We start from the raw sequence: 25,863 nt of genomic DNA, 5'->3' as shown, positions 1-25,863 counted from the left end.
CATCTCTTACTTTGGATTGCAGAAGCTTTATATCCAAATCTCTGCCATGTGCAGCCGTGGTCACATCAGGGATAATGGGCCACTTTCAGCACTGTTCTGACTCCACTGATGTGGCTGAACATGGCCCAGCGGATCTCTTCAGTGTGAACTGGGGAAGGTCCTTAATGTTCTGAAGCAACAATGGGTTTTCTGTCATTCAATCATCTCTACCCACGTCTCCTCATCCCACACACCTTCTCTCTCACTTGGTGTGAAAAATGGGGAGAGGGAAAGCCCTGGAGATCCTTCTTCACCCTGCAGTGTTGGCAGCATTGGAAGCAGACTGGTTTAGAGGGCACCAGAAGTGACTGAGGGAAGGGAAGTGGCTCCCCACATCCCAGCACTCAGAAGGGTACTCTTCTATGAGAAAGGCATCTGCTGTGGGCAGTGTCCGCTGGTGTATTGTGTAGCCAGGCACCCATGTCTTAGCGGCAGCTCCAGTAGAAAGGCTTGAGGCCTTCATTCCCGAGTGGGCAGATGGAGGCAGTGCTGATAACAGCAGTTACATTAGTGAGTTGGCATGGTGTGTTTTCCCCATTGTAATTATACATTGCATTTCTCTAGCAGCTTCAGTGGAAGAGTTCAAAAGATTTACAAACTTCCTAAGCAGCCTGCAAGGTAGGTAACTATTACTATCCCCACAACGAGTGGGCAGATGGGAGACATATCTACATGTGTGTGATTGGGTGCACTACTTACCACTGGACAGCACCTCCTCACTGTTCTAGGGATTCGCTCTGTGAGGCCAACACTCATTCTGTTGATTGCACCCCATATCTCTGTCTCTCCCAGTCTGCAGCCCCTCTCTCACCCCAGGAGCTGCTGCTGCCTCTTTGTGACTCAGTCCTCTGGCCAGGTCACTAAGCAGTGCCCCTTTCCGGGGTATCCAAGCGCTTCCGCACCAACAGTCTCAGGCAGCCTTCTCCAGCACCGCCCTGATGACCCAGTGGCCAGCAGGGGAACCTCAGGCCCACCCACTACTCCAGGTTCCAGTCCGGGACCCTATAACTGGCAACTGTGGTCTGCTTTCCCTGTTGCTTCTTCCCTGGACTACTTCTTACAGCTTCTAGTCCCTGTTCCCCTGATGTACTCGCTCAAACTTCCCTCCTCCCAGGGAGTGACTGCAGACTATTTCTCTGCAGCCCTTTCCTGGCGCCAGCTTCCTAGCTTTATAAACCCAGCCCAACTCCTCTCTCAGCTCAACTTCATCTGCCAGTTAGGCCATAGCATGCCCTGGCATTCCTCCAGGTGCAGCCTATAGGTTAATTGGCCTAATTTAAGCTGTTGGGCCTTGCGTGGCATGGGCATTCCATCACAATGGTGGGGGGAAAGACAGCAGGGAACCCATATTGGCTGACTCAGGACATACTGCATGACTCAGCATTTTCCTCAAGTGGCAGGAAGAGAAAGAGGGGGTGGTTTGTCAGGGGAATCTGGTGGTGGTTTTTAGCAGTGGGTCCATACGATGGATGACCAGTCTTGTGAGGGGATGAGTCAGGTTGGAGTGGATAGCTAAGTATTGGTGGTGTGGCTATTAGTCTCTTAGTTCTGTGCACTTGTTAATATCTATCAGCAGCTACAGCCTTGTAGAACAAATATCCATGAATCAACTGAGTGTGAGGCTGGGACTGGAGTGTCATATAACCAACTTACTCCCTGCACAGCATCTAAATGCTCTTCTTCTGGTATGAACATGAGTGCTAGGATCAAAGCCATGACGTGCTTGAGTTCTCAGCCACAAGAGAATGAACAATTTCTGCCCTGCCTCCCTACTAGGTACATTCTCTGAAGGGGCAGTCGTAGGACCCTGTGGACATGCTGCTCTGCTCCTGTATGAGCTTTATCAGCACTTGACTTGTAAAAGTAACCTGTGAGGGGAAAGATGTTTGTGCCTTTTGCTTGATCATGGGTAAAGAAGCCCTGAGAGGGCTGTGGGGTTTGTTGTACATTGCAAATTCAGGTCTTGTTTACAAGTACTGGACTGGGACTCAGGAGAACTGGGTTCTACTCCTGCTCTGCCTCTGGCCCGCTAAGTGACCTTAGGCAAGTCACTTTCTCTCAGTTTCCCCATCTGTAAAATGGGGATAATGACATTGACATCTCATGTAAAACACTTTGAGATATGCTGATGGAAAGTGCTAAATAAGAACGAGCCATTATTATTACCCTTTACCTCCTAAGACAAGATGACTAGAACACAGGATACCAAGAAGAATCATGCAAGTGAAACCTGATTGAGGGGGAAAGGGATTCTTAGACTGTTGAACTTTTTTTTTTTTACTCAAGTCCCTGAGTGTAGCGGGGTGGTCACCCACTCCAGGTCCAAAGGGGTTAAAAGCCAGCCCTTGGAGAGAGGGGGCTGGGAGCCTTAGGCTGGGCTGATTGGGAGGCAGCCTCAGCTGTGGCCACGCCCCAAACAGTCTCAGCTGACCCTATAAAGGGGCTCTCCAGGGAAATCTTTAGTAAAAGGCGAAAGACTCTCTGTAGCTTCTGAGAGGGAGGGACCTGGCCGCAGGGACTTAAGTAGAGTACCTAGATTGGAGCAGGGCTGGGGAAGGGCCTGAGGAGCTGGGGAGCTCCAGCCAGGAATCCCCAGGCTGCGGCCAGTATTAGGCCCAACAGGTACTGGGGTTGCAGGGGACAGCCCAAGGTTAGCCAGAGGCAGCAGGTACAAACCCAACCTTGCCTGTGATGAGTGACTTATACTGCAGTCTGCCCCAGGGCACGGGGGCTAGCTGGTGACTGGCAGTAGCCGACGACTGAGGCGAGGTAGGGATAGGGGGTAGCGGTTCCCCGGGGAGGGGAGACCCTGCAAGTGAGGGGTTACTGCCAGGGGGCAGCACCCTGGTGTACAAGGGGCACCGGGTCCGGGAGGGACACGGGGGCCCGGGGTAAGTGGGACACTGGCCTGCAGAGGGCTCTCCAAGGCTGGAAGTAGAGCTAATTCCCAGGACACCAGCAGGAGGCGCTGCAGCGGTGAGTCCCACATGCTTACAGTGAGAAACGCTGAGACAGAAAAGATGTCTTTGGTAAAGATTCAGAACCCTACCCCTCCCATAAAGGACTGAGAGAGATTCTTGAGCCACATTTTGAGAACTCTCAGGAGTCCTCCAGAAAAACCAGGGAAGACCAGACTTGATATTCTTAGTGCAAAAGCACAGAAAGAAAAGGAAGTGTAAAGGAAAATAAACCTCTCAGCTCTCTTTATGCAACAGAGCCCGAACCCATCATTTGCCTTTGCAGATCAGCTTTGTGAGGGGATGGTTTTGAGCTGAGAAATCTTATGATCCATAGTCCTTTTCACTTTACAGGATTGTTTTCCTCTGTGATGTCTATTTCTAATACCTTTAACTATTTGTAATATCTTCTGAATGTGATCTCTCACTACAGTATTATTTAATTTTTGCTGTGGATCCTCTCTTTCCTGTCAGTCTGCCAAAGTTCCATATCTTTATTCCCCTTTATCATCTTCTCATCCTCAGAGTTCAAACTTTAGTTAACCATCCTTCTGACCAAGAGGGACAGGAAAATAGTCCCTTAGGAGCCCACCTGTATCATTTCTTGTGACTCAAGCCATTCTGTCTGGCCCTTGAGCTTGAGCAGTGTTGCCTACTCATCATGATTTTATCGCAGATCATGAAATATTTAGTGTGTTTTCTTAAATCTCCAGCTCCTGGGGGTCATGTGATTACCAATCAAATGCAGGTTTCCTTCAAGGTAACACAGAGCACTGTCTATAGGCAATTAGTCCAGCTCCATGTACTATATTGCTGTTTGCTGAGTGGACAAATCTGATACAGTAGTTAAAGTAATACAATAGTATTATTTATAAGCCTCTGTTTTCATTTGCTCTTAACTTTCTGGACATTCCCCCACCCCAAATCCTCCATGTATAGTCTCAACTGAAAGTTTTTGTTTTTTGAATGGAAACTTCGAGGAAAAACTTTGCTGGGACAGTTGAAAAAAATCACTTTTTCAACTTTTAACTGCCACAGTGTTTTTCACACAACTCCAAAAATGGCTGATCCTTGAACCGTGAACCTTGGCATGCAAAGAGTGTTTGTTCTGGAGAATACCCATGACCAGGTTCAGAGAAATTGGGTGAATAACCGTTATAAGCCATTGAAAAATCACTTCTGAGCATATTCAGTGGCCATCAAATGAATTTATTTTTTTGGGACCCAGTGAAGCCCCACCTCTTTCTGACGTGGCAATGACATGGTCTCTTATCTCAGACCCAGTAGGATGAGCTGCTGTGGGGACAATTAGCATGGACAGTCCCACCCAGCATGCTGCAGACCCTAGAAAAGCTGCCTTATGGTGACCTGCAAAGGGTGGGCATGGGGGGAATTGGTTTGAGTCCTCTTTTGGGTCGCTAGGATTCATGAAGAGGCCTGAAAGGTTTTTCTGATTTATTTATTTAACATTAGAATTTCCAATTTTTTCTGCCCTGGGCCAATCTTCTGGCTGGAGAACTGGCAAAACGCCATCCCAAGAGCTGACAGACTGAAAGTTGAGCATGGGAGAGGGAAAGGTATTGCTGCTCAGACTGTTTAGAGGGGACCCAAAAGGGATTTTCGAAACATGGGCTTGTGTCCCGTTTTGCTGCTTTATGACACACGTTTTTTTTTTTTAAAAAAGCAAACCCTAAATCATAGAATTTTTTAGTGTTCCCCCCCACCACCAGCATTTGTTTCCGTATGTTAGAAATAACAGGAATGTCAATCTGCTCTTCTCTGGTTGTACCCAACGACTTCAAGGAAGGCTCGGAGAGGCTTACTGTGAGCGCTAGGGCCTTAGGTTCCAGAGATAAGGGTGTTTGTCCTGAATGTTAATTAGCCATTGGAATGAAATAACTGTTAAGAAAACCCAAGAGTTTTAACCAGCCAGACTAAAAATCCCTTTCCCTCACTCCCAGTTTGGCTGGTGTTACTGTTTCACAAGGTCTGCAGCTGTAACAGGCTCCTGCAATCCAGACCGCATCTGACTTTCTAACATAAAGCAGAAAAAAAATCTCTTACTATCCCTCCTTCCCCCTCTGGTCCCCCCAAAATAAAGCCAACCAACCAAAACCCTCTAAAGAAACGAACCCTTTCAGGTCACCTTTACACATTGGAAAAAAGAAAAAAAGTGCAAGCAACCCCTACTTATTAATCCACCCGTCACCACTAAGGATGGCTTCCAGCCACACCATGTGATTAAAACGCGGTTACTTTGTATCATTCCGGTATTTTCATAGGAGACTATGGTGGTTGTGCACCCAGCTGCCACTAAAATTAAATGAGATTTAGGCCTCTAACCTTCTTTGAAATATCCCACCCAAAGTGTTCCCCCCACTTCCCAGGTCATGCTTTACGTGACCATTTAAGCAGGCTGTCTTCTGGCTTTGCACTATCAATGGACAGGATATGGTCAAAATTCAAACAGCAGAAATACTGAATTCAACATCATAAACCCAGATACCAAAATGACAGTCAGTTGGAGAGGTGTCCACACCAAATAAGTTGTGTTAAAATAAAAAAGGGCTATTTTTCAACTATCAGATTAATTAAACGCAAAACCAAAAAACCCTACGGTCATGCAATAGTACACGTAGTATATGCAGCTGGCATATTTTTTGTAAGGTAGTACAGGTACCTTGATTTTTACCATGCTTTTCTCTTCCAACAAAGACCCACCCAACTTCTGGGTAATGTAGTCCAACAGGTACTTGATACACTGTTGTTTTTTGTTTGTATTATTGTAACACCTAGAAGCCCCAGTCATTGACCAGAACCCATCGTGCCAGACGCTGCACAAATGAACAAAGACAGTCAAGTATTAGAACTGTCACTACAAGGAGGGCCCAGAATGTTTTCAATGCTGATCCAGGGCCATTGAAATCTTTCCATCAGGGGAGTCAGATCAGGCAATTGCACTTGTTACTGTGTCCCATTAGGGACAACAGAAATTTTGAAAAATCAGGGAATGCAAAGGTTAAGGTTCTGGCCGCAGGGTTAACTCAGCCCCTTGCCAGGTATGTGTGGTCTCTGTTGGTTTTGTGCAGCTATTGTTTGATGTTAAATGTATCCCATAAAATGGAAATTACAACTAAACAGTCTAGGCTTCCTTGAATGCATCTAATGGTACTAACCATCCTGGCTATCTTTGCACCCTCTTTCTTGAGTCCTACGCTGACTAGACTTGCCACCTGACCAGGTTTTCCCAGGGTTGTCCCTTTTTGGACATAGCTGTCCCAGGCAACCTGTCCAGTGTTATCGGCTCAGGCTCATCCCAGATGTCCCAGGTTTCTGCATCTCAGAGGTGGCACCCTAATGGCATCCTGGTTTTAGGTAGAGAAAGGCTCAGCTGAAAACTTTGGCCCCCTATCCTGCAGTCAGAGCTACACAGATGGACCCTTAAACCTGCCTGGAGTCCCAGTGAAGTTAGTGTAACTCTGCCCAGGTTCAAGGGCCTGCTGCATGATCCAATGCAGGGCCAGGGCTTTTGTATCCCGATCTGAATCACCCCAAATACCAGAAGGATGTTTGGAGTTGGGATTTGGGGTCAGACCCACTCTGATCTTAGGGATTCCTCCATCCCTTCTTGAGTCAGCAGAGTGCTTTCCCTTTGGTGGTCCCTGGGGACTGGAAGCTCCTCTCCCACTGTAGCCATCAGCCCCTTCCTCCCCACTTTTGAACCACAACTGAACATGAACAGTTTTCAGAGGATTTTATTATTACAGCTACTGGTGCGACCACATCTGGGACCGTTTTGCTTCCCTTTTTGCATACTTAGGATCTCTCCACTGTTTTATAATACAGATTTTATTGGAAAGATGAAATACGACAGCGGGACAAACACATAGAGTTACATGCAGTTTTCCTGGTCCCAGAGAGAAGATCAATCTCTCAAATTACCTAACCTAAATTGGAATAAAAATTATCATTTTTGGTCCTCCTGAAAGGAGGACATTTAAAAAAAAAACAGGGGTGATGGGTGTATTATTGTGGTTCTGATTGTGTGTGTGTGTGTGTGTGTGTATTTTGTAATATATTTATTATGGAATTATAGCAAAGATCTCGCTCTTGATCACATCAGTGAGGGTGAAGTGGGGAGGATGATGTGATGTTTAATCACAGAATGGGAGTTCCTAAGGGTGGTGCTGGCACTGGCACGGGAATCTATGCATTCAGAGCTCTTCCTTCCAGGATGGCAGAAGTGCATGTTACGGCACTCTAGTGACCCCATGTGGCTATAAGGAGTCGGCGCTAGCCTCCTCAGCTCAAAAGGTGGTCCCATTGTAGGGTGGGGACTGTCCAGGTGAGAAGAAAGTCGGAGAATACTAACGCACTTGCCCCCATGTAGAATAATACCGGGAATAGGACCCACCCAGTGTGGAGAAGGCAGTGGACCCTTATCTGCAGGCATTAGGATTCACCAAGAAGTAGGTTTCTCAGTTCTGCCATGGTTGCATTTGCCACCATCAGTTTCAAGTGGATCTTACCTGTCAGTGGCAAAAAATAAAGCAACAGGAAGCCCAGACGTAAACAGCTCAGACCCCCAGAGGGGCCATTTTACTCATGCTCCTGGGAGCAGGGAATTGTCCCAGGAGCTGTACCCTATTTGTTGACTGACTGAAAGTAAGGCCCATGTGGTTTGAGTAAATATTTGAAGTTAGGGATTAACTAGCCTCCACCAGGGCTCATGGCAGAAGAGCAGAGAGCTGTGATTCAAACTGGTTGATCAGTAAGTGCTTCCAAAGTATTATACCCTGCTCCATTTAAGAGGGAGGCTTGTTTGGCAAATCCTGAATCTGGGAAGGGAAAAGGAGAGAGAAGACATATGTGGGGAGGCTGACGATGGAATGAAGGGAACTAGTGGAACTGTTAGGATGGACTTTAACGATCCACTGCTTTTGATTTGTACTCCGGCTGAGGAGCAAGTCGGCCTTTCAGGTGGGCTCCGGCTGCCTGGAAAACAAAGGAGGGAACAGTCTGATCTGCTGCCTAGCTAGAAATTCCTCCAGCTCGGGGAGTGCATTGGGCCCTGCCGGGGCGTGCGCTTTCATTCCTCCCCTTTAATCCCCTAGGTGTGCCATTCTGCACTATGTGGAGGCTCTGTACTCTTTGGGTGTTGGTGGCTGCCTGCTCTGTGCACCGTGGACATGGAGCCTCAGGTAAGTTCCACTCGGAGTTTCTCCCTGTACTAACTAGTCTCCTTTGGTGCTATACTGGTGCAGCTACCACTGTGGTATCCATGGGGAGAGCACTGTTGCAGACAGGCCACTGCATTGCTGCCATCATGTGTAATCCTGCCCAGAGCAGGCTGAGATGACGTGGCAGTTAAAACCCTGAGTCCGGCATATGCTGCGCTCCCCACCGCTTGCTGTGGTGGAGCTGCCCCAGGGACGGGGCAGCAGCCCAGTGACTGGTAATGCTGACAGAACAGCTATCCTAGTGCAAGGAGCCCTCACAGGGTCAGATAAGGCTCATCCTGCTGATAAAGGTAATGTCCTTCTGTGAGGGAACCCTGTCGATTTCAACCAGAGCCCTACTTCAGACCCTTCCCATTCAAAGGCAAAACCAGACAAGAACCACAAACCTAACACTGCATGAAACTTACACAGAGAGGACACCGCATGTACACACACCAGTGTATGGCCCATGGAAAGCCATGTGAGAACATGGAGGACTCATACCTGCTGCCTCTGTAATGCAGGTATAGGGTATGTCTACACAGCAACTAGATGTGCATGACTGGCCCAGGCCAGCTGATTGGGGTTCACGGGATGGACTGTGGGGCTGTTTCATTGCTTCAGGACCCTGTGAGGAGGGAGGGGGATCCAGCCCAAGCCTGGAAGTCTACACAGCAATGAAACAGCCCTGCAGCCCAACCCCCGCCAGTCTGAATAAGCTGGCACAGGCCAGCTGTTGGTTTTTCTCTGCTTTGTAAACATACCCACGTTGACCAGTGTGTCTTCATCTCCTGGCAGGTTAGTAAGCACAGCCCCACTCCATCCCCAAGTACTATGCAAGACGCACCCACCCAGCAATACATGGCTGCTCAGACCATACTGGGAGGCCCCATGGCAATGAAGCCGCTGCCTCTGCTGCATCTCTGACTCCTGCAAAAGAACTAACAGAAAAGGGACCTTAGCACTATCACACAGATGTACAAGCCTACCACCCACCTGCCTGCTTAACTTCCCAGGCCTCTCCATTACCCAGCTCTCTCCCCCTGTGCCCTGTGACCCTGACTGTCTGAGAGGAGGTGGGAGGGATGGCTTGGCCTCACAGTCAGGTAGTATTTCCTGCCTCTGAAACCAGTTAGATCACTCCTATCTCAGCTTCTTACTAGAGAAACAAGGCGGGGGAGGTCATATCTGTTACTGGACCTTTGGTTGGTGAGGGAGAGAAGCTTTCAAGCTACACAGAGCTCTTCTTCATGCTGTTGTCTTCAGGACCCAAAGAAGAGCTCTGTGTAGCTCGAAAGCATGTCTCTTTCACCATCAGAAGTTGGTCCAATAAAAGACATTAACTCACCTGCTTTGTCTTTCTAATATCCTGAGACCAACACAGCGACAACAACACTCAGCTTCTTACTGTGAGGCAAATACGAAAAAGAATTGTTTAGTTGAAACAAGCAAGTAAACCGACTGCAACGAAACATCAACTAGGAATAGACCCCAGGCCTCTTGCCTCCTGGAGACCCTCCAGCCAAAGGAAGCTGTGCTTCTTGCAATATGCTCCAGGCCACCAGAGTCAGTTGGACAGTGCTCCGGCATGGCATCTGCAATGGGAGGGTGCGGCACTGCTCCTCACGGCACATTCGTAGCAATTTGTGCAGGAGTGAACCCTCTTGAAACATCCACTGAAACAAGCCAGACCTGTGAATGGGTGAAAATGGAGGGGTACCAGTGCCAGGCATTGTGGGATAGGTGCAACAGGCTGAAGGCCCTGCAATATTGTAAGGCAGGACTGTGCATTGACAGGAGGCAGAACTATACTCAAAACAGGCTAATTAGTGCGACTGCACAGCACTTGCTAATTACACTGTGCAGTCCCAGTGGTTCCATTACCAGTTATTCAGTTCTCTAATGGAAATGCAGCCTCTGTGTCTCAAACCCAGACACGCCACGGGCCTGTCCTTCAAACTGTTCTTAAATATTTCTACCCCAGCCGTCTTCCCACTGCCCACCTGAACATGTTCTCTGAGAAGTACCACACCAGGGCCAATGTTCTCAGGAAACTTCACGGATTCTATGTCCCTCTGGGTTTTTGAGTGTCCAGCTTCAGACCTTCTGGGCCTGACTTTTAGAGGTGCTCCTGTGCTCTTGGGCGCCTCTAAAAACCAGGCAGAAGGTGTCTTAAGCTGGAGATAATAAATAAGTGAATATCTCTGAAAGGGGCTGCAAACTAAGATTTGGTGCCATGCATGAGCCCCGTGTTGGTTCTCCTCTCTCGGCTTCAAGTATTTTACAGCAACAAAGATGCAAACCAAATCCTGAAAATCCAGAAGCGGGCAAACTCTTTTCTGGAGGAGCTCAAGCCAGGCTCTTTGGAGCGAGAATGTTTTGAGGAGCAGTGTGACCTGGAGGAGGCCCATGAGATATTTGAGACCAGGGAAACAACTGTAAGTCGTTCCCCTAAAGCTGGATGTGAGAATGAATTAACCAGTGAAACGTTGATTTTGGGAACGTATTCACATCAGGAGCATAATGAGAGCTTCCCTTAAATATCCCTCCTCTTTCTTAGGGTCAGAACCACCGCTTGTGTGGATGTGCAGCACTCCACTGATAGCAATGGAGCTGTGTCAATTTACACCAGCGGAGGATCTGGCCCTTAGTCTCTATTTATTCCTCATGGTTCTGGTTGTAAAAACCAAAGCCAGCCCTGTCTCCCGTGTGTGTGCTGGCAGGTCTCCCCTGGCCACTAGTCTTTTCCTGTCTGCCTCCTGCCCCAGCTCTCCTGCAGCCAGCCTTTCCTAAAGCCATCTTCCTTTCCCCTGCCAGCCCCACGCACGGAGCCCGTCTGCCCCTGCTTTACTCCCTCCATTGGCTTCTTGTCTATTACCACAGCACATTCAGGCTCCTCCTACCCTAAGAGGCCTTTGTAATCTTGCCCCACTGACATCTCGCTATTTACTGTCACTTCCCTCTGAACTTTTCCTCTTTGCCCATTCCCAGCTTCTACATGTCATCTGGCAGCCTCTGCCAGGCGCCATCTCCTCTCTTTTCTTTCAAATCCCTCCTGACAGCCGCCTTTTATTTAAATCACTTTCTCCTTCCGTGTGCTCCTCCTTCCTGCACTATTCACCTCATCCAGGGTTCAGCGTATTGTCTTGCTAGTATGGTAAGCTCTCTGGGGCAGAGACTGCCTCTGGCTGTGTGAATGCATGGCAGCGAGCATGGTGAGGCCCACATTTCAGTGTCCTGGTGAGCTTTATTGGCAATAACACAAGGGAGACTGTATGGTAACAACATGTAGCCGTTACCAAAGTGGGTGGGATTCGAGCCAATCACCTAGAAGAAGAGGTTTCACTGTCTGGTGAATGGTCTGTCTTTTTGCCTGGCTGGGCATTGCTTGTAATTGTACACCAGAAATACAGGGGACTTACCCAGTCAGCGGTTGCCTGCTGACAGCAAAGAAGCTGATGCAAATTGAGGGAGGTAAGGGGCACAGCTGGGCCCATCACTGAGATGGCTGGGTCCTCCCAGGCCCACCAGAATCAAACACACACCCAGGACCAGCCAGCATCAATGTCCCTGAGCTCTCAGTAGTATGTAAGATGTGTGTGCTGGGATGGGGGGCCAATGAGGGGGTTGGCTACTGGCGGTGGTGTGTCTGGGGAAAAGGCTGGTTGGGACTGATGTGGTACAGTATACTGGGCTGGCGAGTGGTTGGGGGCAGGTGGGGAGGTGTGATGAGTGGAAGAGCGGGACCTGCACGAGGGAGGTGGTGTGACTGCTGTGCCTTGTGTTTGCAGCATCACATCCTAGCCTGCCACCTAGCCAGGTAATTGATTCTTATTACTGCTGTGTCAAATGGAAGGACACTAGAGCTATTAGCTGGAGACCTGAACTCTACTGCTCCAAGGCAGAGAGACAGTTAAAGTTCATTCGTTTGAACAGTCTGCTTCCAGCCCTAACCCCTTTTATATTTCTCCACAGCTAAACTTTTGGACTAAGTATGTTGGTAAGTAAGGAAAAGTTTCCAATTCCATGCCTTCCCCCTTCCCCCCCGTGCAGCAGGTACCTCTTCATCCTTGCAGCCATGTTCTGTATATTAATTCTCTATGTCATTGATTCCAGCTTTTACGTGTTTGCAAAGTCTGTGTTCTCATGTCACAGTGTGTATCCCCAGCTACCGCATGGACTGTAGGGGTAGATTCCAAACACCTCTATGCCTGTTTCCGTATCCTCTCCTAGAGCCAAGCCGCTGGTCAAAGTTGATGGGGGATCATTCCTAATCCCAGTGATTACTGTAGACCTCCCTGGTGCACACAAAGGATGAACTCCACCATTGCTCCCTAGTTCTAAGAAAACCAACCCATGTCCCCCTGCACTCAGTGCCTGCTGCCCTCCTTCCTGCCCCCAGCACACATGCCCTACCGATGTAACTCAGAACCCATCATATTGTCCTTGTGCCTTGGAGAACCTCTGGAGCAACTATACAACAGGCAAAAAAAAAAAAAAGCACCATAAAGCTCCATTGAGCTTGCAAAGCCCAGTTGCTGAGCTGATGTGGGATGGTTGGGACTGAAGAGGTCAGCTATAGTTAATCTCTGGCCTGTGAGAGAGGGTAGGGTTCATGATCTGGGTTTCCCTGCATGTATTTCAGATGGAGATCAGTGTTTATCCAATCCTTGTTTCAATGGGACCTGTCTGGACAATATTGGACAATTTAACTGCATTTGCAACCAAGGCTGGGAGGGACGCCTGTGCCAACATGGTAAAGCTGGCTTCAATCCACCATTTTAATATTAGAAATAAAACTCGGGGGAAGGGCGGGGAGTACCTCTGCCTGTATAGGGAAACCAACACTTCTGTCATTGCAGAACCTGTCTGCTTCTGATACTGTGTCTCTCTATTTCATGGCCTGCCAGGGGATTGTTTGCTGTTTTCTAAAATAGCATAAAACTGATCCATAATCATGGGAGAGGTCTAAGTCTCTCGCCAATGAAAATATTCCTGTAAAACAGGGTCTGCCACAACTGCTAAAGCTGTCAGCAAAACAAGAAAGGATGGATTTTGTTTGCAAGATAGTGAAAAAATGCCACAATCCAATGCAGAGATGAGCAAATTCTGAGCTGAACTATTGCAGCCTGAACTTGGAGGCTGGATCGTTTTAAAAGAGCCGATTTTCTTCCCCAGAGAACTGCTGACCAGTGTATGCAGTAGACTCATGCTCAGTGGCAAGGAAGAGAATTATCGGACCTTCAGTCTACTTCCCCCGGCACACTCCTTGGTGTCATGCCCCTGGCCTCTCCCCCAGCACTCCCAGCGGCCAGACGCATTCTCAATCTGCCACGAACGCCACAAAGTCAGAAGCAGAAGCTGGAATCCAAATCCATCAACTGCTATTCCCTCAAATCAAGACACTGGACAATTACCTCTCACAGTGCACCTATTCCAGTTTCAAAGGGGAACGTCAAGTCCCACCCAGACCTTACCATCAGGTGACTCCTAAGCCTCCTAACCTTCTAACGTCTTTTCCCCTTCCCTGTTTCTCAGAGGCTAACTACACCAACTGCTCCACTTACAATGGGGGATGTGAACATTTCTGTCATGAGGATCCGAAGCAGAGCCAGCGCCGCTATTGCAGCTGTGCCTCAGGGTATCAGCTGATGGACGACCATTCCAAGTGTGAGCCCGTTGGTAAGAAGGAAGGGTGGGGTGGGAGGACACCCACAATTCTGATTTTGTACAGTGTTCTTCAAACAAGAGAATGGGGGGCACATTTCAGAAAAGAAGTGTAAGAACCATCTGCAACACAGTTTCTAATAGTTCCAGTGCATCTATCCCATGCAGAGTGATTTTCTGCTTGGGATTTTTCCACTTCTTCTTCAAGTGATGGTCCCTATTGTATTCCACCGACGGTTATACGCATGCACCATGTGACCAGAGCCAGAGATTTGGAAAGGAGTAGTGTCCGTTGGTCCGTGCATTCACCCTTGTTCTGCCTTATGGTTTCGTCTGAGGTGATAAAGGGTGGGATGTACCGTCCATGCCCTCGGTTCCTTATCACTGCCGCATGGTCCAAGTCAGAGCCTCTCCTGTTCTCTCATCTCTTGTGATGCGCTTTCTAAAACACAGAAAAAAAACTGTTTTATACTTCTGTATGCTTAGTATTCTTGTTGTTTTGCAGTGGGTTAGTGATAGTTTTCAGGATTTTGGCATGCCGTTTTAAAGGTCTCCCGCTTCCCCCACACACACACACACCCTCCCCAGGCCTGAGTACTGGATTACGGCAAAGATACCAGGGTTCAAGATCTGCACCTCCTGCCCTCGCTCGTTCTCGATCAGTGATGAGCACCAATGCTGCCTCTACTGCTTGGGAGAAGCCCACATTGCATCGAGCCGTATCCGGGAAGGCCGGGCTCTCCACCTCAAGAAGCACTTTGTGGAAGTCACAATGAGGCCACAGTTGGATCCAGACTGGGGAACTCCCCCTGTACGTCAGCCTGAGCAGTTGAGGAGCACACCTCCTACCGCAGAGACCCAGTCTGGTTCTGTTGGTACCTAGTCATGAGGCAAAGAAGTATGTGCATAAGCATGGCAGTAAATCTTCCTCTAGGCCCAGGAAGGACACTGCCTTATCCACAAGTTCTAGTCACAGAAAACGGCATGTTTCATATCTCACAAGAACGACAAGAAGTTGCACAGAACACTGGTCCTGTCCACCGAGCCATGTACCCCTTCCAGATCAGCACCGCTGAAGTCAAAGGAACCCTCAGTTCAAAGGCAGGCCTCTGTTCCAGCTCCCTGACTGTGGAGTATATACTGTTGATGCCCAGGAGGCTTGAGTTGGCCCCCGAGCCTCATGAATTCTTGGCTTTGGAGGAGGTGACATCTCCACATCTTCAGGTTCAGTCTCCACCTAAGGGGGTGGGCTGTCCTACCTTGGACTTACCTCCTTCGGGCTGTGTTCCCACCCACTTCCCTACAGTTCCACGATTTGAACCAGGCTCTGACTTTTTGGCATTGGAGGACTCGGATGAAGAGCAGGGTCCGCCCCTCCCGTACTGAAGTTTCTGACGACTCAGTGGCAGTGCCCTTCCTATCCCCAACAAAGAAGACTGGTACACCACTACTTGGGGCCCTCCACAGCAACCATCAAATCTGCCTTGTTGGCCATACTGGGGGCCCCAGCCCCAGTACCTACCTTCAGAACCTTCCCACTCAGCTTGAAAGGAGTCCCCCATCTTGCCTCTTCGACCATCATTGAGTGGGTGCTCAGAATTCCAATACTGGGAGGAAGAACTGCTTAGCCCAAGTCCGACGGTACCACCAGAACCGGAGCAGTTCCCTTCCTTGTTCCTGGATGCACAGTGTCTTCGACTCCCTCCTTGTCCCCAGACTATCACCAGTTCCAGGACCTGTTAAACAAGATGTGGCTGAACACCTCCACATCCCACTGGAGGAGGTCCAGGACAAACTGCACCAGCTGCTTGACATCTTGCATGCCTCGGTACCGACCAGAGTAACTGAGCATTCTGCAACCAGCCCAGACTGTCTAGCACACTCCAGCCACTTAGGGGGTGAAGAAGAGGTACTATATACCCGCGAAGAGGTCTGAGTTTCTGTTCTCTCACCTCCCACCCAATTCCCTCGTCATACAGGTGGCAATGGAGTGAACCTGGCAACAACACCCACGCTCTACCCTGGCAGACAAGGAGGACAAGTGACTGGATCTTCTGGATCACAAGGTCTTCTCCTCTGCCAGCCTTCAATTTGGAATCTCAAATTACTTGGACCTATTCGCTAAATATTACTTCCTTACCTACGGAAAGTTGGTGGATTTTGCAGACAAGCTCCCCAAGAAAGATCATGCCTGCTTCCAGGCTATGTTACAGGAGGGGAAACTGGTCACGAGGACGACACTTCAGGCTGCAGGGGATGTGGCAAACACTTTTCAGTGCACGATGGCTATGGGGATCGTCACGTGAAGCGCATGGTGGCTTCTTCATCAGATTTCCCAAGGGAAGTCCAGCACGCCACAGAGGACCTCCCTTTCGATGAGTCTAATCTCTTCAATGAGAGGACTGAGGATTCTCCTCTACTCCCTCAAGGACTCCAGAGCCACTGTACAATCACTGAGTATCTACACACCAGCACCCAAGCACAAGATCTACCACCTACGACTGACACGACAATTCAGAGCTTCTCAGTCCTTCCATCAGTGGCCCAGTGAGCCTCCTTGCAAATGACAGAAGATTCAACAGCCCCATCCTCTCAGTTCATCGTCATAGCCTTCAGCATCTCATACTCAGTCTTTGCAGAAGTGATATTTCTGAGTGAATCTTGTGACCCACCAACCACCTTGCCTCCTGCCATACACTCAACCCACCCCCTTTGAGGGGCATCTAGCACTCTTCTCACCAGCATGGAGTGCGATAACAATGGACAAGTGGATCCTGGATGTCATTCAACGTGGCTATACTGTTGAGTTCATGACGCTACATCACCCTTGTCCTCTGGCCTCGCCTCAGGGATCACTCTTATGACAGTATCCTCGCCCTAGAAGTGGACTACCTACTCCAAAGGGGAGTGATAAAACCCGTTCCTATGACCTATTAGGGCACAAGGTTCTATTCCTTCTAGTTCCCAAGAAGAAGGGTGGGTGGAGACCGATCTTAGATCTCCGTCGTCTCAACCACTTTATACACAATCCAAAGTTTCATATTGTCACCCTAGCAGCCATCATACCTTCACTAGAAAAAGACGTGGTTTATGGCTCTCGATATGCAGGATGCTTACTTTCATGTAGATATCCGTCCTACCACAGACATTTCTTGAGATTCACAGCAGGCCTTCAATACTTCCAATACAGGTTTCTACCATTCGGACTCACCACTGCTCCACAGGCTTTCGCTGAAGTTTTCTCTGTGATGGCGGCCCACCGTCAGCATCAAGGGGTTGTTATGTTACCTTACCTCAAAAACTGGCTGATAGCATTGTGATCCAAAGGGGGACTTGAGCCTTGACCTCCATGCTGCTCACACTCCTCTCCTCCCTGCGGGTGAATGTAAACATCGAAAAATAGATTTTGGATCCTACACAGGCTCTCGAATTCATTGGGGCCTGCATAAATGCAGTCTCAGCACATGCCTGCCTACCTACTGGAGGAAAGTTTCCAGACGCTACAAGAACTGATTACTAAGGCGGTCTCTGGTCCTTCTGTTCCATCCAGGACTTGCCTTTCCCTTCTTGGTGGCCTGCATGTACATTACTGCCATCACTCACCTTCGCTTTCACTGCTTGCAGCTGTGGCTCCAGAAGGCCTATACTCCAATACATCGTATTATGGACTTCCTACTGACAGTTCCCCCTGGGATTCTTTCCTCTCTCCAATGGTGGAAGGACTCTGGTCAGATCTGCACCAGGATGCCCTTTCTCCTCTTCTCCCCAAGCACGACGATGATCACAGGCACATCACTCATTAGATGGGGCACCCACATGGGTGAGCACATGATACAGGGGACTTGGAGTGCTTGGGAATCCTGGATGCACATTAACATCCTGGAACTTCGGGCAATGTGGAGAGCATGTTGCACATTTCTCCCATCCATTCACTCCCATCATGTTCTCATCATGTCAGACACCACCACCACCCTTTACTACATCAAGAAACAAGTGGGCACGAGGTCGTCAGCACTCTGTGTGGAAGCTGTTCATCTTTGGGATTGGTGTGTTACCCACAAGACACTGTTGTTGGCAGCATATCTTTCCAGGACTTGGGATGTAATTGCATACGCTCTCAGCAGGAAATTCACTGCTGACCTTGAATGGGAGCTCCATGACACCAAGGCCACAGACATTTTCAACTACTGGGGGACTCTGACCATGGACCTCTTCACCTCCCACACCAACAGGAAATGCACTGGGGAGCAGGGGGGCACCTTGGCACCCTTTACCAAGAAGATGGCCTAGTCATCTGCTGGTTGGATCAGGTCAATTATGCCTTTCCTCCCCTACTGCTCCTGCCGCATGTCCTACACAAGATCTGACAGGAGAGAGCAACAGTCATTCTGATCGCCTCATTCTAGCCTCACCAGTTTTTGTTTCTCCTCCTTCTCACATGTCAGCACATCCCCCATTTCCACTGCCAGCTTTCCCGGGACTCCTCACACAAAATGGCAGCAGGATCAGGCATCCCAATTCGCAGACACTTCACCTACGAGCTTGGTTTTTGGATGGGCATTTTCGCTAGAGTGAGAATGTTTGTCTGCAATACAAGACATCCTCTCATGTAGCAGAAAAGACTCCATGAGGTGGTCCTATAGAGCCAAGTGGAAGCGTTTCACCTCATGGGCCCAGCAGAGGGGTGTTTCCCCTAAGAATGTAGGCACTCCTCTTCTTCTGGACTACCTCCTGTCCCTGAAGGCATCAGGACTCACTCTCAACTCCATCAAGGTGCATGTAGCCGCTATTGGTGCTCTCCACCCTCCTGTCTTTATCACCTCAGACAAACCAAATCTCCCCTTGACTACCAGGGTTTGGAAGGGCCTGCTCCAGACTTATCCAGCCATTCACCCCATTGCTCCCCAACGGGACCTCAACCTTGTTGTCTGGGTGTTTGAAGAAATCACTATTTGAACCTATGGCTTCCTGCTCCCTGTCGCTCCTTTCAATGAAGGTTGCCTTTCTGGTAGCTATTACTTCCGTAAGAAGGGTAGCTGAACTGGGGGCCATGATAGACTCTCCCTTTACCATGTTCCATAAGGACAAGATTTCCCTGCACTTGCATCCCAAGTTTCTGCCAAAGGTTGTATCCTGCTTTCATCTCAACCATCCTATACACTTACCTGCTTTCTTCCTGAAGCCTCACACCTCAATGGAGGAATGGCACCTTCACTCCCTTGACATCCGCAGAGCCCTGGCCTTCTGCTTGCAGAGGACAAGATCATTCAGGACGTCCCCTAGACTTTTTATCGCTCTAACAGAAGGGACTAAGGGGCAAACAATCTCCACTCTGACTATCTCTAAGTGGGTTTTGGGGTGCATTACGCTCTGCTATCTGTTATTGGGACTGTCTCCACCCATTGGGGTATGAGCCCATTCCACGAGAGTGCAAGCATCTACTACGGTCGTGCTTCATGACATACCACTTACAGACATATGCAGGGGGGCCATGTGGAGTTTGGTACGTATCTTCTCTTCCCATTGCACCTTAGTGTGAGACTGCAACGGTTGCCTTGTTTGGCATGCCTGTTCTCCATTCCACGGTTCCAACATCTTCCTCCACTGTCCTCCTAACTAGGTACTACTTGTTAATCACCCTCAGTGGAATACAATAGAGACCATCACTTGAAGAAGAGGAGAAGGTTACTTACCTGTAACTGGAAGTTCTTTGAGATATGTGGTCCCTATCTGTGTTTCAACCCACTCACCTTCCCCACTGCTGCGGATCTGTTCAATTTGCTGTGGAGAAGGAACTGAGGGCACGGTCAGTCTGTCCTGCCCTTTATCACCTCAGACAAAACCATAAGGTAGAGCAAGGGCACATGCATGGATCAACGAATACTACTGCTTTCAAAATCTCTGGCTCCGGACACATGGCGCATGTGTATAACCCTCAGTGGTACACAGATAGGGACCACACATCTTGAAGAACCTCCAGGTACAGGTAAATAACCTCCTTTTATTGGAATTAGAAATCAATCATGTATCTCTGTGTTAGGAACTCCTCACATAGTCAAACTCCGCAAGAGAATCGGGGAATTTCCCCCACAGTGAAACAATGAGGGAATGCAGAGAAGCCATTGAGAGCATATCGCAGAAGTAAGGAGACAGGGTGAGGGTTTTTTGGAACAGTAGTGAGTTAGAGAGTTTCTTGTTTAATAAGCTGACAGTGATTGTGTTGAATTGTCTGGATTTTGCTGGTTGACCTCTTTGATTTATCTCTTGTAGTGGAGTTCCCCTGCGGAAGGGTGAAGGCAGATCACATGGAGCTCAAATCAGGTGTCCAAATTCGACTCATTTCAGGGAAAAGGGGAAAAAAAGGAGACAGCCCCTGGCAGGTGAGAAATAAATAGTCTTTCGTGGTGGAGCTTTCAGTCTGTACCCAGAACGGCTTCATATGCATAGTAAAGCACTTCGGTCACAAACGATGGCTCTACCACATGCTAAGCTTCCCCTTATTTTAGACTTTCCAAGGCCAAATCAAAAGTTGGAGAGCTGAAGCGAATGTAACTTTTGTTGTATTTTGTTAGCCTTACCACTCTTTGCCAAGCTATATTTGTTCTTGCTAGCCATTCCAATGCAAGCAGCATCAGGATGTACCTGCCTGTGGTGTCCCACCAAGCTGGGGACAGCCACTTCTCGAACGTATTGAATGCCTCCTGCAGCACACTCTGGCTATCGTAGTACCATCACGGTAGCGTCTGAATGAAATCTTTGTTGGTTTAGGACAGCTTTGTTTTTATAAATGTAAAACAAGCCTTGCCAGGCATCGGTTAGAGTTACAGAGCATGCTTTAGTCTAACAGAATATACCAGAGCTTTACAGAGCACGCTGGGGGCTCTCAGAGGAAGGATCCACCGTACGGACCCTACCAGGCCATTAGAGAAAGTGTTCTTCCGCCAGCCCGAGTCTCATGTTCACTAAGATCCCTTTACACCACTGTGGCAGCATAAAGAGCTCTTAGCAAAAACGAGAATCAGCCCAAGACATTTTACTCACTTCAGGCACACGATGGTTGTTGGGCTAAACCGTCTCTTGCTTGAGTTAAGAGTCTCCAAAACTCAGAAGGACCAGAATGCTTCCAACTGCTGGTCCGCAGCATCTCCTGAGCAGCGAGCCCAGCCAGTAAGAAACATGAAAACTGATTTAGATGGAACGCTTAAAACCCAAATCTTCATTCCACGCGGACTGTAGATATCTTGTTAGGATGCTTCTGTCCACCTCTGCTAATGTCACGTGCTCTGGCACCTGAAGGTGCAGTGTAGACTGCTGCATGGAGAAGGAATATATCATATCCTACGTGTCTGAGCTGGATCCTGTGGTGCTGTACTTCTCTATTTCTTTGTTTCAGACAATGCTGCTAGATGGCAGGGGAAAGTTTAAATGCGGAGGTGTTCTCATCCATCCCTCCTGGGTTCTAACGGCAGCACACTGCGTTGAGGACAAAGGGAGGTTCAAAGTAAGACTTGGTATGGAAAAAAGACCAGCCCCTGTGCTACCCTCTTTTAATATATTACATTCTAATTCAGGATCCTTTTGGGAGAAGGATGCCAGATTATAGAGGGAGCATGTCATTCTGCATATAGAACTGGGTTGGCTAGGCAGCCCATCATACCTACCTGAGATTTAAAAAATATATTAATAAACCCATCTGATTTCATTTGAGCAGCTAAGAGCCTGGCTAAGAACTAAGTGGGCTGATACATTGTGAGCACTCCTGCATATCTTGGAAGTGAAGTAAAGGGGAAGTAAAATTCCCACACTGTAATCTGGGAACTGAGATGGGGGATCCCACACTCTGGAGCTTGGTATGTGTTTCTACTCTCAAACCCTCTGTGCTTACACACCACCGGCGGGGTGGTGGGCCTGCACTCAGTGCCCCAGGGCTAATGAGAATGTTGGGGTTTAGGAAGCATGTCTAGATTCCTGAGCCCAAATCTGGAATAGGCCACGAGTACTAGATGTGCAGAGGAGTCTTAATCTAGACCCAGTTGGGCAGGCTTCCATCTTGCAAAACTACCCAACAGGGTGGCTTACTTGGAAATCTCCGCTCAGGGGAAGGGTGGATTTGAAGTCGACAGGTTGCTACAGATTGAAGGCACAGGCAGATTGGTGTGGAGTGCCAGGTACAGTACATCGCCACTGCTAGCCCTGCACACATACGAAGTATATGAAGCATGGGAAAATGTCCACCAAATTCACCCCTGAATTACCAAACAAAAACCACCACAAGCATCTGGGGCTGGAGCACCCATGGGGAAAAATTGGTGGGTGCTCTGCACCCACCGGCAGCTCCCCTCCCCGCCCCTGCTCACCTCTGCTACGCCTCCTCCCCTGAGCGTGCCACCGCTCCGCTTCTCCCCCTAGCTCCCAGTGCTTGCCACGTGAAACAGCTGTTTTGCGACGGCAAGCCCTGGGAGAGAGGGGGGAAGGGGCGCGCTCTGAGAAGAGGCGGGGCTGGCGCTGGGATTTGGGGAAGGGGTCCAATAGGAGCAGGGAGGGGGCAGAGTTGGGGTGGGGACTTTGGGGAAGGGATTGGAATGGGGTGGGGCAGGGGCAGGGCCAAGCGCCCACCAGTGCCTGGAAAAGTTGGTGCCTATGCCTAGTAGCCTTTATGTCAGGAAGTTCAACCAATCAGCCACTAACCACACGTCCAAGAACTTGTACAAGTGTATTGCTTTTGCTGTGCTATAAGCATGTTCCCCCCAACTTTTATGCTGGGTCCCACGAAAGTACCCCCCAAGAAATTCTCTCCAGTTGTACAATTGCCATTGTAATATGGACACTCTAGGGTAACACAGAAGAGTATCCATGTCTTCATTGTGTTGATATATTTATGCAGTGCTGCATAATATGTGCATGATACTTTATAGGTAAATCAAAAGATGATGTCCCTGCCCTGTGGAATAAGGAGTGGGAGGCCAGTTAAATATAACCCTGTTAAGATAGAACAGGGTAACTTGAGCAAACTCATATTTTAAGAAAACAGGGACAAATCTGAGCACTCAATGTATTTTAGTCCTAATGTGGTTTGATGCAGGGGATGGAGCTGGAGGTCAGGAGCCCAGTAACACCTCTCACCTCATTGCTCTTCCAGGGGAATACCACCGTCTGCGGAATGAGGAAACGGAGCAAACCATTACGGTTGACAAGCTAGTGAGCCATGAAAACTACAGCAAGGAGACCTCCGATAATGACATAGCCATGCTGCATCTGGCTCAGCCCATGATTTTCAACAAATTTGTGCTCCCTGTTTGTCTTCCCACCAAGAAACTAGCAGACCAAGAGCTGATGGCGAATGGGAAGCAGATGGTGGTGACTGGCTGGGGGAGCAAAAGTGACGTCTCCTCGAATTACTCTATTGTTCTCAGTTACATCGAAATCCCCATGGTCCCACGGAATGAGTGTGTCCAAGCTATGAGGCATGACATCTCTGAGAACATGCTGTGTGCAGGGATTATTGGAGACAAGCAGGATGCCTGTGGTGGGGACAGCGGAGGCCCCATGATCACTAAGTTCAAGAACACTTGGTTCCTAGTGGGACTGGTGAGCTGGGGAGAAGGTTGTGGGAAAATGGAGAAGTTTGGAGTCTACACCAAAGTCAGCCAATACCTGGAGTGGATCCACCAGCAAATTAAAACAATGGACAGCTCATCTAAGGGCTGATTCTCATTAAGAGGAATTGGGACCATTGTGGCCATATGCTAATGACAATACACAGTACAATGTGCTGTCATGTCTTCTGGTATTAAAGCTAGACTATATAAAACAAGAATATGTTAACTGTGTGTACTCTTTTCTTTGCTATTTTCCCCATCTTAGGTAGTTATTTGTTTATTTGTAGGGACACCAGTTGTGACTCAGGGCCCCAGTGTGCTAAGTATTATACAATTACGTGTCGACAAGATGGGACTTGACCCAAAGAGCTTGCAATCCGAGTATGAGACAAAATATATGATGTTATGCACTAGCCTGCAATTGACTTATCTAGTCACCTGAGCCGTTTGAGAGCTGAGGTGCAAGGCTGAGAATTTTTGTCCTTATGAGTTGAACAGTCCAGATGAACATAAGTCGTTCACATTCAAGCAATATAAGACTAAGTGTACAAAGCAGCATAGGGAAATTGGAGAACTGACTCCTATTCGGCTGGGCACTTAAACTGCTTGGGTTAGTTTTGAAAATCTCTAAATGTTCTATGCCTAAAGTGTTTTCTTAAAATTAAAGTGTAAGTGGGAGTTTGGTTTTTCCATATGCCAGCTTAAGGGGAAATTATTTCAGTTTTAAAAGGCAAGATTTAAAGAGGTACTTTCTCACTAGGGAAACAGGAAACGATAGCATGGATAACTCTATCATCGTTAACCCAGGTTACGGTTTCAACCTTACGTGGCACATTTACTAGTTTTTCACAATTTTCAGCTTGCTCCCTCACAGTCAATCCAGTCTTTCAACTCAGTGCCGTCATTATAACATTGCTGCATCCACTCGCTCATCCGTGTCTTCTCCCAGAGTTCACACTTCGTGAGCACAGTGAGACTTCCCCTCAGACTCAGTTACTTGCAAATTCAGGCAACGATACTGCTCCCATCGGAGCCAATGGATATTCTGCTGTTGACTCTAAAAGAAGCAGGAGAATAGCTTTAATTCCTAACTTTTACAACACGTCCAGATGAATGATGCACATATGATTCCCTTGTCTCTCAATTATTGGACAAAACCACACGTATTTTGTTAATGCCCCTTAGTTGGTGTAGAGATTGCAACCAGTTCTGTTACTTTATTTATAGATCTGTGTAATCAGTAAGATTCATAGATTCATAGATACTAAGGTCAGAAGGGACCATTATGATCATCTAGTCTGACCTCCTGCACAACGCAGGCCACAGAATCTCACCCATCCACTCCTGAAAAACCTCACCTATGTCTGAGCTATTGAAGTCCTCAAATCGTGGTTTAAAGACTTCAAGGAGCAGAGAATCCTCCAGCAAGTGACCCGTGCCCCATACTACAGAAGAAGGCAAAAAACCTCCAAGGCCTCTTCCAATCTGCCCTGGAGGAAAATTCCTTCCCGACCCCAAATATGGCGATCAGCTAAACCCTGAGCATACGTGCAAGATTCACCAGCCAGATACTCAGGAAAGAATTTTCTGTAGTAACTCAGATCCCACCCCATCTAACATCCCATCACAGGCCATTTGGCCTATTTACCATGAATATTTAAAGATCAATTAATTACCAAAATCATGTTATCCCATCATACCATCTCCTCCATAAACTTATTGACCTTAATCTTAAAACCAGATAGATCTTTTGCCCCCACTGCTTCCCTTGGAAGGCTATTCCAAAACTTCACTCCTCTGATGGTTAGAAACCTTCGTCTAATTTCAAGTCTAAACTTCCTGATGGCCAGTTTATATCCATTTGTTCTTGTGTCCACATTGGTACTGAGCTTAAATAATTCCTCTCCCTCTCCGGTATTTATCTCTCTGATATATTTATAGAGAGCAATCATATCTCCCCTCAACCTTCTTTTAGTTAGGCTAAACAAGCCAGGCTCCTTGAGTCTCCTTTCATAAGACAAGTTTTCCATTCCTCGGATCATCCTAGGAGCCATCACAAGATGGACTCATAGTCAAACTAAAATTAAACATAATCACATTTTTTAGGCTGTGCCTTCATCCCTAAACCTGGTAAAATAAATGTTACTGCAGAGAGTAAAGATGAGCCTTCAAGAAATCAAACAATTCAGGCACTGTGGTAAATGATGATAGCATCTCACCCACCCTTCCCAGCTTGGATCAGGGAATGTGGTGATCCAATTGTAACGCACATGTGCAAATACTTGTAAGAAATCTAATCCCCATTCAGCAAGGCACTTTTTTAAATGCATGTAAGTAGTCTCATTGATTTCGGTGGGACTGTTCAGATACTTAAAGTTAAGC

At 48.1% G+C, this 25,863-nt stretch overlaps 1 protein-coding gene across 1 annotated transcript; it reads left to right on the top strand.

Moving 5' to 3' along the window:
* Positions 1-6,964: 6,964 nt before the first annotated feature.
* LOC102934451 (vitamin K-dependent protein C) lies at positions 6,965-23,687 on the top strand. The gene is made up of 9 exons (XM_007052589.3): positions 6,965-7,767; positions 8,111-8,197; positions 10,493-10,653; positions 12,191-12,215; positions 12,861-12,971; positions 13,754-13,897; positions 20,153-20,262; positions 21,276-21,393; positions 23,022-23,687. The coding sequence occupies exons 2-9, from the start codon at positions 8,128-8,130 to the stop codon at positions 23,588-23,590; spliced, it is 1,308 nt and encodes a 435-aa protein (XP_007052651.2). The 5' UTR covers positions 6,965-7,767; positions 8,111-8,127; the 3' UTR covers positions 23,591-23,687.
* Positions 23,688-25,863: the final 2,176 nt, after the last annotated feature.

This window comes from Chelonia mydas, chromosome 9 (assembly GCF_015237465.2).
Source record: "Chelonia mydas isolate rCheMyd1 chromosome 9, rCheMyd1.pri.v2, whole genome shotgun sequence".
NCBI classification, from domain to species: domain Eukaryota; kingdom Metazoa; phylum Chordata; order Testudines; family Cheloniidae; genus Chelonia; species Chelonia mydas.
The sequence above is the reverse complement of the archived record's forward strand: the minus strand, read 5'-3'. Positions and strand labels throughout refer to the sequence as shown.